At 35.2% G+C, this 17640-nt stretch overlaps 1 protein-coding gene across 1 annotated transcript; it reads right to left on the bottom strand.

Moving 5' to 3' along the window:
• Positions 1-3260: 3260 nt before the first annotated feature.
• On the bottom strand, positions 3261-16686 carry LOC131637073 (AP-1 complex subunit gamma-2-like). Its single transcript, XM_058907635.1, has 18 exons — positions 16336-16686; positions 14614-14916; positions 13747-13888; positions 13139-13312; positions 12560-12739; positions 11178-11332; positions 9895-9985; positions 9636-9799; positions 9053-9107; positions 8510-8632; positions 8331-8426; positions 7053-7180; positions 6626-6730; positions 6254-6522; positions 5148-5414; positions 4883-5058; positions 4341-4445; positions 3261-4218 (listed from the first exon to the last, which is right to left on the bottom strand). The coding sequence occupies exons 1-18, from the start codon at positions 16365-16367 to the stop codon at positions 4123-4125; spliced, it is 2661 nt and encodes an 886-aa protein (XP_058763618.1). The 5' UTR covers positions 16368-16686; the 3' UTR covers positions 3261-4122.
• Between the last annotated feature and the right edge of the window lie 954 nt (positions 16687-17640).

Raw genomic sequence — 17640 nt, 5'->3', positions numbered from 1 at the left:
TTCACAACAGGAGAAAACACATCATTGAAGTCGACACCTTCTTTCTGAATGAAACCCCTTGCAACTAACCTTGCCTTGTATCTTTTTGACATCACTCCTTCAATTCCTTCCTTAACTTTGAAAATCCATTTACAGCTGACTACCCTTGCCCCAGCAGGTTTCTTAATCAGTTCCTAAGTGTGATTATCATGAAGAGATTTCATCTCATCATCCATGGCTTTCGTCCATTCAGTCTTATTTCGACTCCTCATAACTTCCTTGTAGTCTCTAGGTTCTTCGTCTAGAACCTCACTTGCAGAGATTAAGGCATAAGCTATAAGGTCTACATACCCAAGTCTCTGAGGTGGCTTGATGGCTCTTCTCGACTTATCTCTTGACAATAGGTAGTCATTGACAATTTCCTCAATTTCCTCATCATCTTCTGCTTCTTCTTCGACTTCATCAGAAATATGCAATTCAGCATCAACATGCTCCACCTCAACAGGAATCTCTACCTGTTCCAGCTCTTCGTTAGATGTTTCTGTACTTCAACCAACATCATCAGTTTTCTTAAAAGCCATTTCAGCTTCATTGAAAACTACATCTCGACTGGTGATACACCTCATGTGACCTGGATCTAGGCACCATAGCCTATAAGCTTTTACTCCTTCAGGGTATCCCATGAACATGCATTTCAGAGCTCTAGGTTCGATCTTGTCTTGCCTAATGTGAGCATAGGCTACGCAGCCAAATACTCTCAGTTTGTCGAGATCTGGTGGATGTCCCGACTAAACTTCTTCAGGTGTCTTCATATCTAACGCTGTCGAAGGACATCTGTTTATCAGATATGTTGCTGTCGAAACAGCCTCATCCCAGAACACCTTCTTTAACCCCGCACTAGTCAACATGCATCTGACTCTCTCCAAAATAGTTCGATTAAACCTTTCAGTCAAACCATTTTGTTGTGGAGTATCTGCAGTAGTTTTGTGCCTTGCAATACCAGAGTCAGCAAAAAAGCTATTGAACGCTTCATTGCAAAATTCAAGTCCATTATCGGTTCTCAACCTCTTGACCTTCCTGCCAGTCTGATTTTCTACTAAAGTCTTCCAACTTTTGAAATTCTCAAAAGTTTCATCCTTAGTCTTCTAAATGAATACCCATAACTTCCTGGAATAATCATCAATTATGGATAGAAAATACCTTGCTCCTGAATGTGATGGACACCTTGCAGGCCCCCAAAGATCAGCATGGATATAATCAAGGGATCCATGTGTTCATTGTTTGCCTTTGTTGAACTTCACTCTGCAAGATTTCCCAAGTACACAAGGTTCACAAAACTTCAGCTTTTCGACTTTGTCTCCACCAAGCAGATTTTGTTTCCCTAATTCGACCAGACCCCTTTCACTGACATGGCCCAATCTCATGTGCCAGATTTCTGTCTTCGACAAAGGTTTCGTGGATGCAACATTTGTCGAATCACTTACAACTTCAACCTCAAGGGTATACAAGCCTTTTTTCTCCACGCCACTCAAGACTTCCTTCGACCCTTTCATGACTCTTAGGATACTTTTCTCTCCTTGGAAAACATATCCTTTCTTGTCGAATTCACCAAGAGAAAGCAGATTTCTCTTCAAATCAGGAACATACCTGACTTCAGTCAACAACCTTATTGACTCATCATGGAGCTTGAATCTCACAGATCCAACACCTGCAATTTTGCAAGCCTTGTTGTTTCCCAGCAATACTGATCCACCATCTTGATCACATAATTCCTCGAACAAGTCTTTATTTGGAGTCATGTGCCAAGTGCAACCTGAATCCATAATCCACTCTATTCTCGAGTCACTGCTTGAAGCCACAAGAACATCAGATGATTCAAAATCATCTTGAACAATGGTTGCATTGTCATTATCCTTACTTCCATGATCTTTCAGGCGTTCAGGGCACACCTTTCTCATGTAACCCTCCTTCTTACAATGATAGCATCGAATACCAGATGCTTCGCCACTATAAGACTTCGACTAGCTTTTGCCCTTCTTCTTGTCGAACTTACCATCCTTTCGCATGAATTTTCCTTTAACGGCCAAACCTTCACCAACAGTCGGAGGTTTATGCTCCTTTCGTTCATTCAAGTCCTTAGAAATCAAGGCTGATTGAACTTCTTCAAACGTTAGGGACTCCCTTCCATACAAGAGAGTTTCTTTGAAGTGAGCATGTGATCGAGGCAAAGAACACAATAGTAACAGTGCTTGATCTTCATCATCGATCTTCACATCAATATTTTCAAGATCAAGAATCAGCTTGTTGAACATATCCAACTGCTCAGCAACACTTTGTCTTCAATCATCTTGAATGAATACAAAGCTTGCTTCAGGTAGAGTCGCTTTACCACCGATTTGGTCATATACAAACTTTCAAGTTTCAACAAAATTGCGCTGTGTGCTTTCTCGATCATATTCGTCTTCTCCGCTGCCGTCAATTCTACATTCATGGTTGCCTCTCCCTTCAACGCTTCCAAGCAACCCTGCTGAACCAGTAGGACTTTCATCTTCAAGCGCCACAGACCGAAATCATTCACTCCGGTGAACTTTTTGATCTCATACTTTGTTGAAGGCATCTTCTCCACGCTCACCGCACCAATTTGTTGTGAAAAACGATGTCAAGAACAAAATATAATAGGGAATTAGGGAAGAAAAGAAGAACACAAGAATTGGTTATAACTGTTATTCTTTTACTTTCTCTTAAAACAAGATTACAAGTTTACAAGAATAACAAATAACCTCTCTCACCCTAAATTAAGATTTGCAGCTTAGCAATGATGAGAGACTGGTATGCTATTTATAATAAAACCTAACATATTAACTAATGGGCTTTTTCCACAAGGCTCATTACACAAGTCAACTTAATAAACAAGCTAACTTAACAAATTAGGGTTTAAACACTGAAACCTAATTTAACATGCTAACAACCCTAACATCTTCGACACAAGCATGTGAACAACTTTCGACTTCATGCTTAATCCTGTCGAACCAAGAAGCTATCTTTCGACCATACTAGAGTTCGATCCAATATCTCACAAGATGAATAATAATTTTTAACTATTATTGTAATTTATAACTAATATTAATGTAATGACATGAACAATTTTACTTGCATGAATTCACATGAACCTCGCAAATTCACTACACATCATTCATGTAGATGCTACATCTTCAAATTTGATAGGGATAAAAAATCTCAAATAAAAGAATTAAAATTCGAGTTTTCAAATGGCAGAGCTAAAACGTTAAAAAAAATTAAAATAAAGAAGCTAAAAAACACATTTAAGCCAATAAAATATAAACACATTCTCATTTTCCACAATGTTAATCTCTTTGGATATGATACTATCAAAGTCCTCATGGCATAGAAGTATAATCTGTGAGAAGCTTATCAGATCCTATCTTTATAATTCACCTTGAATTTATATGCAAATTTTTTTACAAAATATTAAATCAACATTACTGTAACATCAGAGTTTACAGAATAAAAAAGGTTATCATCATGGGTTTAGATAAATCAGAGACTTTATAGCAGAAAATATTTACTTTCAATTTAACATCCAAAAATCAAACAAGAAAGCATAACAGAGCGCAAGACAGAAACAAATAAGAAATACCTGATATAATTTTGGGTTTAAATCATGAGGGGGAAAATGTTACACAAAATAAAATATTATATAAACAATTGTTAAACTCTAAAATCCGTACCAGACATCAAACTGCTGTCAACACTGACTGAACAGCCAAACTGGAAAACTACCTAAGGAAATAAAAAAACAATCACTTCAAATGTTCTCAATATTACACTATACTCAGTGCCTCGAAAGGCAAAATTTGATTTCCGATATTTTCATACAGGAATATTTTGTACTAATGTACATAAAATACGTAAAGAAAAAAAGGAAACATCGAATAGTTAAATGTGAAGCCACCAAACAGACATCAACTTTGATCCAGAGAATGGTTCCAGTTGCTAAAACCATATTGGCCCCTCATTTGAAAGAATGAAACACAAAAAAAATAGCAGAAGTAATATGAGATGTGTAGAAAACACAGGGCATTGTGCATCACCAAAATGACCACTGGCATTGACCATTTCGCCTCATAAATCACGAGGAAAATTAGTGATTTGTCCTTCTTCCAGTGTTTCCTTCCCATTAATCTTGTATGTTATTCTTATACGCATGACAAGAGATTTCTGTAAAAGAATAGTTGCTTTCCGTCAGCCTGACAAGTCTGCTTTAAGAAGCGCGCTTGAAGATAAAATCATAAGGCACAAAGTAGAGCATGAATATTTTGTAAACAACAAATAAATTTTACCTTTCCGTGTTGGGTGTTAGTAATTTTTAAATTTTGCGTGATAGACCCCTTTCCATTAGCAGGGAGAGTATTGCCGCTAGCTGGATCTAAGAGCAACTGAAGAAACTGAAAATAAAATGCCAAAATACATAAGAAATAGATGATAAATAAAACAAGTAAAACTGACCAAGATTTTCAAAATGTACAAATGTAGCATCCAGACGCCAACAGGAAAATACACGAATACGGAGGAAATGATTCAGTTAGTAACAGGTGCAGACACTTGTATTGCTAGAACTCGTCACTTTAAAAGAAGTAACAGACTCAAGTTGGGGTTTACCGATTTCCATGTGGTTATACAATTACATAGCAAACAAAGGAATGGGTAGATAATTTCAAATTTCAATAGCAATTGGAAATCATGGAACTGAAGATGATAAATATCATCATCTATTCAAAGCAATATATCAGAATTATATGTTAAATTATCCTACAGTGATTGGTGATGATCTTAATAATACATTTAGAAACTAGAAAGCACAACAGCATAAGACAGGGCATACCTTTGGAACTGCTGCCTGGAAAACAAAATCGGTATATGCATTAGAGGACAGATTCATAAAGGTAGCTTGGATAGTGGTTGTTTGTGGACTTCCTGGCTGCTTAGAGAGATTGAATGTCAACCTCAAGGAGCTACTCTCAAATGCAGTTATTGACGGATAAACATGTCCATTGTTTTCTATTCAAGACAAAAGAAAAATGGGCAATTAGTAATTAGACTTAAAATATCAATCAACGAACTTTTTGCATTTGTTAAACAAAGTTTACCACTTGCTGATGGGCCAGAGGCAAAACCATCCAACAAATCTGTCATAGAAGCAACTCCAGCATTTGAAGATGTCCGCGAAGAATGTGACACTGGTGAGAGATCATCCAATGATGAAACTGGTTCCCTTTTACTTGTACCCGGGGATAATATATCAATTGTAGATGAGTTTCTTTGAGCAGAAGGTGATTCAGTAGGTGCAGAAGGTGATCCAATCGACAAAAGATCCAAAAGAGCATCTGTGCCATTTTTTGAAGTATGAGTAGCACCTAAATATCATACAATATGATAATGTTAGAATGAACTATGCACCATAAATAAGATTACATGTATCTTCGTTAACAAACTGTCTTCACAAAAATAAAGATGCATGCATCTTTATATTGCTGTCTCTTGATTTTTCTATTAGTAAAGAAAGAACTATTACATTTTTCAAGTTGCACATCATAAACTACTTGAAAGTTAAATGTAACTAAACCCATAAAACACAGTAAACTTCATCAAAATATTTCTTCAACTGATAGAAGAACCGTATATCTTCTAAAACCATTAATAACAAATGCATTGAAAATTTTATCAAATCTACAATCATAAGGTCCTTTGACTTTCGTAAAGAAGTGGCAGTGCTCTGTCTTTGATGTTCTATAGTTCCATTGGTTGGAAAAGAATGCCAGAACTTTCAAGGGAAATACATATATTTTGGATAATATTTGGGATACTTTTATGTTTTTTCAAATTGTCCTTTTCAATGTTGCTTTGCCTGTGGTCTCTAAAGAGATGTTTCTTTGATAGCCATGCAAAGAAATTGGCATGCTCTGGTATAAGATTCAAACATTCAAGTTCTAGGTGTTTTATTTTCTAACTTTCTTGGGAGGAAGTCTTGTCCTCTTTCTTTATATTATTGTTTTTCTCCTACATAAATTTTCTTTTTCTCCCTTAAGAAAAACTGTCAATTCTATATTTGATTCAGCCATTGACCAAGAGGTTCAACATGTAAATAGAGCTACCTACTTCTTTTTGGAAAAAACTACAGTGGCAATTGTTAGATAAAAGATTTTTACTTACACATGCATTATTATATACAATAAGTTAAACCACAAACACTAACCAGACTGTTGTGACACAAATGACTGATCAGCACCAAGAAGATCCTGAAGAAAATCACCACCAGAAGAGCTTGGTGCAGGAGTATCATCTGCGCCTAGATCAAGCAGATCTAGAAGAGGAGCCGCAGATTTGACTACTCCATTCGGAAGACTAACTGAAGGACCTGTTGGAGTTGAAGTTGGAGTTGAAGCTGCATCAGGCAAAGACCCAGCCCTCCTAGCATTGAAAGTCGCCTCATCCAAAACTGGCATCCTTTCTACAAGTGTAGAACTGCATGTCGATAAACAAATCTGATTATGGGGTTCCTCTTAAAAGTTGGTGGTAGAAATCCAAGTTCTCGACATACTATAGTAAGCAATTCGAGTAGCCTCACCTAATATTTTGATGCTTTGCAATAATGGAATTGAACTCTATAGATCTTTGCTGCAATTCTAACACTAGGTTCCCCTTGTACTGAATGATTATTTCTCTGATTCTCCTATACATATAGAACAAAAGAGAGATTAAAATTTTCATGTCAAATATGCAAATACAAGAGGATATGAGGCTAATATAGGTATACGAGTATTTGATTTATAAAAGGAGTAAAGAACATCGATGAAAAAGAACCACTAATTGTTATAGAGAAGACTACACATTCATGGCACCAATCAGGCTATGTTTCCAACAGTTTTAAGCCAGATAATACGGGGCTTAACTTAAATATTACATTACTATAATGCAAATGCAATAAAGGTTAAATTTATTCATTTTAAGGTATAATGTATAGGTATTCACAAACATTAGAAAGCATATCATACTCTGCACAAGAAGGAAACCGTGAAGAGAGTTTCAATAAGGCAACCAAAGCCATTTCTTTTGTGGTAAGATCTGATGCATGACGTTTTAAAGCATGCTCTACAGCATCCACGGCATCTGACTCGGTCACCTGTTCATATTAAATAGATAAAGAATAAAAGAAAATTAAAGAAGACTAAAAGTAAAGAAAAATAAAAATGAAACAAAAGATTATTGATTTATATATTTTCCTACGAGCCACTACTATGTGGAAATGGAAACAGGCTACGACATGCATCAATAGTCAACAACAGTCCAACCATTGATTAGGTGACCTAATAAGTATAACCTACATTTCTTTTATAAAGAAAGGAAAACACACAGAAGGAATTTGGCATTGCCTCATTACTCCTACAAAAACGAACTAAGCAATGGGAATTCAAAAGAAAAGAGGCGGTAGTAAGCTAGAATCTAAACTTTATGGTTTAGTGCCGAGTACATATCATGCCCATAATTCTGCAAATTTAGCAAAGCAAATGTCGAGCATAGCAATAACATGCAAAAAACATGTAAGTACTTTCCCATTGCTTTCCTAACAATATATAGGATAATAACAAAAGAAACAGGAAAAGAACCAAATAATTCATTTCAACAATGATCAAGTGGTTCTGAAACTGATGGATTTTATTTGATTTATGACATCAGTACTGCGCAAGGTAAGGCTTCCTACTATATATGACATTGTCTAAATGGGAGGGAGCCGTCAAAAAGAAACCCCGTCAGGAAGGGTACTGCTAGAACATATTTTTTTTAATATTTTATAAACTATTAGAACACTATCATCATTAATCTATGTCATGAATATTCAACAAAATACTATGTTTGGGGCAGCACCTATCGTGAAAAAATTGTAGAATCTTAGGTGGACTTGTACGAGCCTCGATTAGTAAAGTAAATCATGTGGAGGGTAGCCCTGTAGTTAACTAGAGGAGCTAAGAGAAATTATAAGTCAAAGTCAACTAAGAAAATATCGTATGTTAACACTCTATCATAAGACATGGTTTATACTTTACAATAGGACATTATGATGTTGTCTGATCCTTGAGCCGACCTCACCTCAAGAGAAAAGGCTTTTGTTGTTATTTTAAAATAGTTAGATCATGTTTTGTGTGTAACTTCCAGTACCAATATGAATATCAACTTATTAAACCATTACTTGAGATGAAGTCACTTTATCATTTTGATGGAACCAGCATCAGTAGAAACATTGTGAATAAAATGTCAAGAATCCATTCACTTACTGTTATCGGATCTTCTATGTCGAGCATTTCAACATTATTGATTAATAAATCGCCATACTCTCCAAGGCACCACATTGCAACACGAACAAAAGTTTCCTGGTGGAAATATTCATCAATGTTATTGCATAAATGACAGCAGGTGAAAATCAACATTATTGATATTTGTTGTTTAAGAGCACCTGTTCTGTTGACGTCTGAAATAACTTGTATAATGCTCTTACGGAATATCCATGAAGCTTGGAAGCATTACTTATGACAACAATTAAGGCATGCCATACTTCATCTTTTAGGAAATTTCCGGCCTACTAGCGTAGCATAGAGATCAATATTTGCACTTAATTTCTAAAATAATAAAAGGGCTCAATATGGATACTACAAGCATCAAACTAGTGATACAACTACAAGTATACAATAAAACACTAAATTTATCTAGTTATGGTTTGTGACCACTACATAGAAGCAGCAGTGCAGCTTGGTACTTATATAGAGATAGACAAAAAAACACAAATTCAAATATACATGGCTGTCAGAAAAATGTAATAAGCTGTCTTGGCAATCAATTTTCAGGGGATGTAGCATGCCGGTTGTAGAGATGGGAAACAATTAACTATTTATCATACAAAAAACACATCATGAGTTAATACCCAAAAGCCTAGTATGGATAAGGCTTTTCATCATGAAGATTTTAGTTCACTACAAATGCTTCTTTCTTAGATTCATACCTTGGACAGAACCTTAAGCATCTGATCAATGTACCAGACCTTCTCATAGGAAAACCTGAAGTGCAAATAATTGAATGATAATTAACCAAAACATACTATGGGGTCAACTGATGAAAAAAACCTCTCTAGTTTATAATTTTAAACTGATAAAAGGGAACGTGCTCATGCAAAATGAGCCAAGTCGCTTCTATTTTAAATACCAGAGAAAAGAAACAGGGTGAAAAAGTCACAGGAATATCCAGAATGCATAGATTCAAGGATAAAATACAGAAAAGATGTTTAGTATTGTTAACCAAAAAGTAAATGAAAAACAGTTCATAAAGTTTCTAAGAATTAATCATCAACAAAAGTGAAAAGTTTTAAACAAATCAATCCATCTTATATAAATGGAAAATCATGACTGGCCCAAGAAATCTTTTAATACAGAAGAGAGGAAAAAAAACATTTTAATTATTAATTCTAATAAATAGTCAATTCTAGCTTGGTTTCCCCGCCGCCAAAAAAACATGAAAAAGAATACAGATGGTAAAAATGTCCCATGTGCAGTGAAAAAGAAATGTTATTGAGAACTTCCTAGACTCACTTTGAAACTATTGAGCAGATTTTGGTAGTAAGGTCCTCCCTGAAATCTTGATCACTGACTTCAAGATGATCTACTAGCTCTTTTGTTAAGGCCTTCACATTGGTTTCATTCACCAGAACATAAACAAGTTCAAGGGCTCTTTTCCGAATTGAAGCATCGGCATCCTAAACAAGAAGTCGAGTCACTATCTTCTCAAAGTGTAAAGAAAACTCAGCTTCATCATCAAATAATGAAACAAGAAAGACTGATGAATCAATACTTTTACACATTCCAGAATTGTTGCACGATGTCTCTGTACTGCTTGAGCGTCAGCACTCACAGCCCTCATCAGCATGTTCAATGCTACATATCTGAAGGGAAAAGTTGGAAAATTTCATTTCTCTTCAATAATGTACAGCAATCAAAAAGAAACATTAAAATTTTAAAAGAAAACAAAAAAAAAAAGGATCAATTGAGTAGAGGTCCTGGTGAACAGAATGTAGGAACTACTCTTCTATTTTTATAAAGTACTAATTCTAAAAGATATAGCAAGGGTTTCACTAACCTATGTCAAGCAATTGTTAATGATTATCAATGGTAGTCATGCCATATAGCCAAGAAGAGAGCGTAAATTTACAAGCTTCAAGATTACCAAAGTAATTAAATATGTATAAATAATAAGAGAAAGAAAAAGTGGTTTCAAACAATTCATTTAATAGGTTTTGATCCAAAATTAGAAGTCCTTGATGACCAAAACGTAAAGAGAAAACTATTTTTAAAGGTATAAGTAGCTTCTCCATCTCCATTAAGAAGTGTTTTCTGTTTGTAAAGTAATATATAGTCTTTTTTGACAAATGATCCTTTAAAAACTGAACTTAGACAAAAATGTATTCCTTAGTCCTGCCTTCCACCCAAATGTTTTCCTTTTTAGTAATCTGACAGCTTATACATACGTCTGCTTCCAAATAGCCAGAAGCACAAGTGAAATCACTTAGAATTTCTCAAGACAGGCTAGGTGTGAATTGCTTCTGACAAACATAATTTTTGAAAAAAGAAATTTATACAACAATACAAACTTTGGAATAGAACCAAGCACATTTCCCGCCTGTATCAGATAATTAATTAGCCTTCAGACCTGCTATTCATCGTAATCATGCTTGAGTCATGGTCATATCTTTCAACTCCCAACAAGTCTTCCTCTTTTTTATTCCATTTTAAAAATAATTCTGACCAGTAGAAAACAAAATCGGCAAGGCAACAAATTCACTCAATCAGATGATTCAATGTAAGCAATTTTCAAAAGAAAACATGCCTATGAATCTTGATGTTGCATAAACGGCACAGATCCCTAATGACTTAACTTAATTTACTTTTATTTAACTCGTTCATCTAAAGTTCTTTTTTTTCGGCTTCAGCTTTTAGAAGTTTCATTTTGCTTATTGGACTCTTAATGATATTAATAAATTCTATGAACTATCTCAGTAATTAATGAAGGAAGGAACCTACATCACTTAACGTAACTGATTTATAAATAATTCAGATGTTTTATTTCCTGAAAAATACCTGATATTGTTATCCCGATTTGACAAAAATCTTCCTAGGATATTGATTGCAAGCACACGCAATCCACCATTATCTTCAATGCTCATTATTGTTTGAACACACTCATACAAAATCGCATTCCCGGCAACTTTGTTTGACTCTGTCTTTGTAGCCACCTAAAAGACGGGCAACTTGAAAAATTTAACCATAAATTTAATAAAGAATATACATCAACACATTTACCATTGTACGGATTTGATAACGAATAAACAGAACTAAGCATATGCATGCGGCTACAACTAATGAACTTAATTTGATTATTCTGTCAAGGTGAGGCTTAGTGCGTGAAAATATAGAAAAGTTTAACAGTGACTAAATTATGGATGCATAACTACGGCAGAATATTTAATTGATCTAGGCCCAAATATTTGAGCATGCATTGACTCCAGGAGGCCCTATTTCCCTCTCTGACAAATAATTGATCAATCGAATACAAACCTCACTTATTAGAGTAGTACAGCTATACATAGAAAGTAAAAAAAGAAGAAAAGAAGAAACAACCATCACAGTAACATGCTTAATTATAAATTGTAGCTGCCCAATCTCACTTTTAAAAAAACAGAAGGTTTGTGATAGACTTCTCATTATGGGCAGTTACGGGTAGTCATTTTTATTGATGTCAGTTATATGTAGCAGTTATAGTTATGTGAGTTTCTGTTTTAGAATAAGGGAAATGCTAATGAGTGCCCCAGGGGATTTCTTTAAGAGTTTAAAAATGTATGTTTTTTTTGTAAATAATTGTATTAAATGCATTGCAAATTGAAATAATTGAATTTTCTAAAAAATAAAAAAGGTATGTTTTTTTGGAAATACTTATATTAATGTATTGGAATTTTTTTTTTTTTTAAATATTTACTTTATTTAAAATCCTTAAAGAGTATCCGTGGGGCACTCTCTACTAGAGAGTCTCTAGCATGAGAATAAAAATAGAAAGGACAGGAGAAAGTAGGGATGGGATAGATTTTGAATGGTTTTGGGAGGGAGAGACCAAGCTCTCAAATTCTTGGAGGGAAAGACCAAGACTCAAATTTCTTGGATAAGAATTGTCTTATAATAACTATTGCTTTCTTTAGTTTATGTGTGAATTATGTATATGTTGTAATGATGTGTATGCTGTGAGCACATTCTGCCATAAATAAAAGTCACTCATTATTCTTAATTTGTACTTTGGGAAATAATATGCATTTGTCAAATTGTATATAAGTGGAAAAAGAATATTCAAAAAGTGTAGTATTTTTAACAAATGAGGCTATTAATGAAACAATGCATAAGTAACAAATAATTCAGCCATCGTAGCAGGAAAAATAACAATAAAAATGATAAAATTGCTGATGCGCACTGACCTGGGCAAGTGTGTCGTTCATAGAGTCGCTAGCATCTGCATCACCTTCACCCAATGCCCGCAACAGTCTAAGCAATTTAATATGGAGAAAGGGGTCCGTAATGCCAGCAATATCATACTCTGGTGAATAAGGACTGTTTGCTAGATCCTTTAGAGTTCTCACCAAACCTTCTGTGCATTTCTACAATAATTGTTCACTTTTTTATTACAACAAAGCTGACCACAGTGAAATCCACTTGCAGATATTTTTATATGCCTTTACACAAGAACATAATATTTGTGTGAAGCAGACATGCTTGCGAAGACTAACAAGTGGTTCCATAATGTAGAAAATTGCAAGTTAGCCATTTGAAACGAGATTTTACTTTACAAACATCAGACATATATTGTTAACTCAAACACGGGTGAAACGCAGTAACAGCAACAAGACTGCGTGTGTGTTTGAAGATATTGTGGCATGTAATGATTTTCTCATGCAGAGTCTATAGTGGATAAATTTACCTCAGTTCATATCACGGATACATGCTAATAAATACACTAAATCAGAGACAATATGACTATAAGAAAGACGGGAAAGAACCTTTCTAATATGTTCAAGAGCTTCTGAGCTAACTTTACACAGCTCTGTACAAAGCTGAACCCCGGTGATCAAAACTCCATGATGCTTCTCCCTTAGTAAGGCAGTAGCGGGATTGACAAAATTTTCTGCCAAGTCTGGGACTTTCTTTATGATTCTTAAAGAGCATAATGCTGCCTATAAGAAAGTGAGCATAGTCAACTTACCATAATGGAAATCTATAAGTTTGGCATATATTAGGCTGGATGCAGGTGAGTTGTACAAGAAACACAAGTTACTCATGGGATATACAGATCCATACAATAAAGATCTTTTGAATCCGTGAAATAAACACCATCAAACAAATTAAGAAACAGCAACAAATAATAAGCCATAATCTTGCAGAGTAAGAGTAGAGAAAATTCAAAACTAATTACTTTAAGTGAAGAGAGAGTTGTCATAATGTAAAGGAGGCATTGTGAGCCATAAAATAAAAGCATTCATAGCATGTTTTCCTCTCTTGAGCATTCAACTACATGTAACTTCAATTATCCGATAAATGCATTGAGTTCAATTGTTCCTAAAGTGATAACAATCTTATGAAAGGACATAAAATATAACAAAAAAGTTACCTTTTTCCGAATATTTGGATCCCTAAATTGCAGCAACCTCTCAACCTCTGGTGCAAGATCACGAGCCATTTCTGCTGAACAAATGTTCCCTAAAGCACAAAGAGCAAGCCCCACTATATACTGATTTGTATGATTAAGATCTCTGATGTTTAATTAAGGCTTCTATTGAAAAAACAAAGTTCCACATATTGATTCGAGTCACCAACCATCTATATCCATGCACCACGCTCAATAGTGTTCCGCGTGAGGGGGGTGTTGGAAAAAATCCAAGTCCCACATAGGTGAAAGATAGAGCCTTAAAAGAGTTTATAAAAGAGTGGCACCCTCACCTTACAAGTCAGTTTTGTAATGATGACTTAGGTCCAATATAAAATAAAAAACTAACATGGTATGAACCCGTATCTATATGGGTCATTCATCATTTACGCATCAAGCCCAGTGGTGTTGGGCGTGAAGGGTGTATTGAGAAAACCAAGTCTCAGATGTCGATCCGGGCCACCCACCATATATATTCACACATCAAGCTCAATAGTATAGTGTGTGATGGAGTATATTGGAAAAAACCGAAGTCCCATAGTATTGAGGGCCACCCACCATATATATTCACACATCAAACAGTATAGTGTGTGATGGAGTATATTGGAAAAAACCGAAGTCCCATATAGATTAAAGATAGAGCTTAAAAAGAGTTTATAAAAGAGTCGCACCTTCATCTTACAAGGCCGTTTTGTAATGATGAGTTAAACTCGGTATATAAAACTAATAGTGTCTGTAACATACCTTTAAAATTACTCTCTAGAGCATTTGTAACTGGAATATAAAAAATGAGCGATAAAACAGGGGAAATATTGACTTGAAATTGGATACTGTTTCAAAGAATTGGTGACCAACATTAGAACTTCTTGTCTTTCATCAACTAGCAACATAAGGCCAAGGTAACCTATTCTCTTCTCAGGAAATCCAGGAGATGATATCAACTTGAGGCATTCCATTTGACCAAAATGTGTGGGGTAGCCAAGCATGTGGATGAACATTAGCTTGGACATATTCCGATGCCTATAGTGTTGATCATTTTCATCAATTGAAGCCCGAATGGCAGCGCATTCTTTTCTCACAACAGCACGCTCCTCTGCCGCAGTTTTGCAAGCACGTATGGCCCGAATCATGTCCCTAAAAGAGGGGATATGAACAAGATGGTTAAAAGATACTAATAATAACAATTAAACTATTATGCACAAACTCAAACTATACAACAAACATTAATCATCTTTACAAAAGAGTAAAAAAAAATAGAAAGATGTTAACTGCATTTGATTTTTCACACAAAAAGTACTATGAAAATTTTCAACCACAATCAGAAGATATGTAGAACAAGAAAACAGAGTTTAATTCAGTGACTGTATGGGAGGGCTGTACTTTCAATTTTCAAGTATGCATTATGTAATACTAGAAAGAGCAAAGTTATCCCAAAAGAGATGGTTAAGAGAGTCTCATTCTCAGTACAAATAAAACAGAAAATCAGTACAAGAGGACTTCCGAATCTCTATATACCATCAGGGATAGGCCAATGAAACAAATCATGAGAAGCACTCAACGATAAAACCCTATTCTAAAAACTCTGTAGAGGCATAACCTATTGGTTATTACTTTCCATTTGCAAAGAGTGAAAGACAGTATATTGGCACAACACAAGTTCTTCAATCATGTTCCCTGCCAAAACACTGCAAAGCTGGTACGGAAAAAAAATGCTCCAAACTGTTGCCCCGTATTTCTAGTTATTCTTAAATCTTCACCGCTTTTAAACTTATATAAATGACATATGCATGCGCTTATGTGATGTGACAACATTCTAAGCAAAGTGTGATTGACTGCGGTGACATCCAAATCATATTCATCAAACTATTTATGACATTATAGGGAGCCAAATAAAATCTTATTCTTTTACAATTTGTACTTGACTCCTGAACCTCATGGTCACTGCTTCACTTTATTTTACAATACTTCCAAACCTCAACACATTCTCCTCATTGCAAACAACACAACCTAAGTTTCCTATAGTAGCAACAATTTCCCTCTCAAGTAACAACCCTCATTGCACTAATAACAACATCATCATCCGAGTAGCATCACAATGACAGGGCCCATAAGAGTACCCATATAAGTAAAAACTTTATATAGCCTCCACACTTGATTACATCCGTGATTACATCCGCTCACTTTCATTTTCTCAAATTATTTGCTGTATCCACTACGTGTCAGTGTTGTTGTCGTGACTGTGTTAGTGCAGCATAGAATTTCACTTACTCTCTTTCCAACAAGAAGCTAAACTCGTGTGATTGTGAGCAAGTAAAAATGCCATAAAGGCCATACAGGATCTAGCAATTTGCAATGTTTTCTGTATAAACTCAATTACAGAATAATAATGATAATAATGCCACAAAATTACTAAGTAATTAGCTTAATTCTTTGCTAGTTTCAATGTTACTAAACAATATCACAAATTTTGAGCTTATAATTCTCAGTAAGCACTAAGCAATGGTTCTAATTCTTCATGAACGAAATTGAAACAGAAGGATTTGAATTGCTAACCTCAGACGCGTGGCTGAAGAGAAGGGATTCATCGTCGGAAGTTGAATTGGATCCAATTTCCAAACGGATTGAAGGTGAGATCCGAATCGGTGAGGACGAAGGAGAAAGCAATGGAGATTTGGATCTGAGAGTGGTGTGTGAATGTGTGAGTTTGTGACTTAACTTTCTCCTTCTTTGTTACTTGCAGCGATTGGTAATGCGAACGTTGGTTGTTTTGGTTTGTTTCTGTTTCTGTTGAATTTTCTGAAATGAAATGAAATGAAAGAGAAAGAGAAAAGGGGTGTCTAATTGCACCTCCGAATGTCTAATTGCACCTTTCGGTCATTGTGGTGTCCTAACATAAATAATGTATCCCCCACTCACTTCCCTCATAACAAATCCCAACTAAAGAGAGGAATAAAGTATGTTGGCATGGTTTATTTATTTATGGACATTTCTTTATCCTGATCACCACAAATAAAAAATTACAAATACTCTAAGATTCGGCAATTAGCTCCGGACGCATTCATATTACATATTTTCAACGCTTTTGTGAATGTGTATTATTCTATTTTGTCCAACTCCAAATATGTATTTAAAGATGCATGTCTGCAATGACTCTTATTTCAAAATTCAATGTTTTTATTTATTGAGTTTTGGGGAGATGCATCTCTGGACGAACTTTAATTAATAGAACTTGTGTCAGCAACTCTCAATCGTTAAGTATCTTCGGACGAACTTAAATTAATAGAACTTGTGTTAGCAACTCTGAATCGCTAAGTTTCTCATTGCAATTAATTCTAAGACATTTCATTCACTTCATTCAAACTTTCATACAACAACTCTCAATCGTTAAGTTTCTCATTTTCTTTCTATTTTTTATTAGTGATGCATTTATTAGGTAAAATAGATTGTTTAAAATGCATTAGGTTGTAGTTACATTAAAAATAGGTAGCTTGTTTAGACAGCATTCACATTTGTTGGTGTTTGGGAAATCATTTGAAATTTCTGCATTTCCTGCAATTGCACATTTTTACGAAGATCCGTCTCTGAATTTTACCTTTCATGTTTTACGGAGATGCATATCTGGATTTTACTTGCCTTGGTTTTGATATAATTTAAAAATTTGTATTATAGGAACAATGGTTGAAAACCATGACAGATTAGGGCATGGTCATGTATCCTAACATGCGTCCGTTCGTAGGGAGAGGGCAGAGCGTTCGAGGCCACGAGTTAGTGATAGTTCGTTTGACGCGGAAGCGTCGTTTTTACATGGTCTCGTGTCTCTGACTTTGACTTCCTAAGGGCACGTGTCTTATGTTGACC

This window comes from Vicia villosa, unplaced genomic scaffold (genome assembly GCF_029867415.1).
Source record: "Vicia villosa cultivar HV-30 ecotype Madison, WI unplaced genomic scaffold, Vvil1.0 ctg.001905F_1_1, whole genome shotgun sequence".
NCBI classification, from domain to species: Eukaryota; Viridiplantae; Streptophyta; class Magnoliopsida; order Fabales; family Fabaceae; genus Vicia; species Vicia villosa.
Note: the sequence above shows the minus strand (reverse complement) of the source record. Positions and strands in the feature narration are given on the sequence as shown.

What these genes read in the sequence shown, in the direction of transcription:
- LOC131637073 (XM_058907635.1), bottom strand. Translation starts at nt 16,367, where the DNA reads ATGAATCCCTTCTCTTCAGCCACGCGTCTGAG. An exon ending in CAATTCTGGAATGTGTAAAA is followed by an intron (nt 9,800 to 9,894) that starts GTATTGATTCAT and finishes CTTCTTGTTTAG; the next exon opens with GATGCCGATGCTTCAATTCG. An exon ending in TTCAGACGTCAACAGAACAG is followed by an intron (nt 8,427 to 8,509) that starts GTGCTCTTAAAC and finishes TATTTCCACCAG; the next exon opens with GAAACTTTTGTTCGTGTTGC.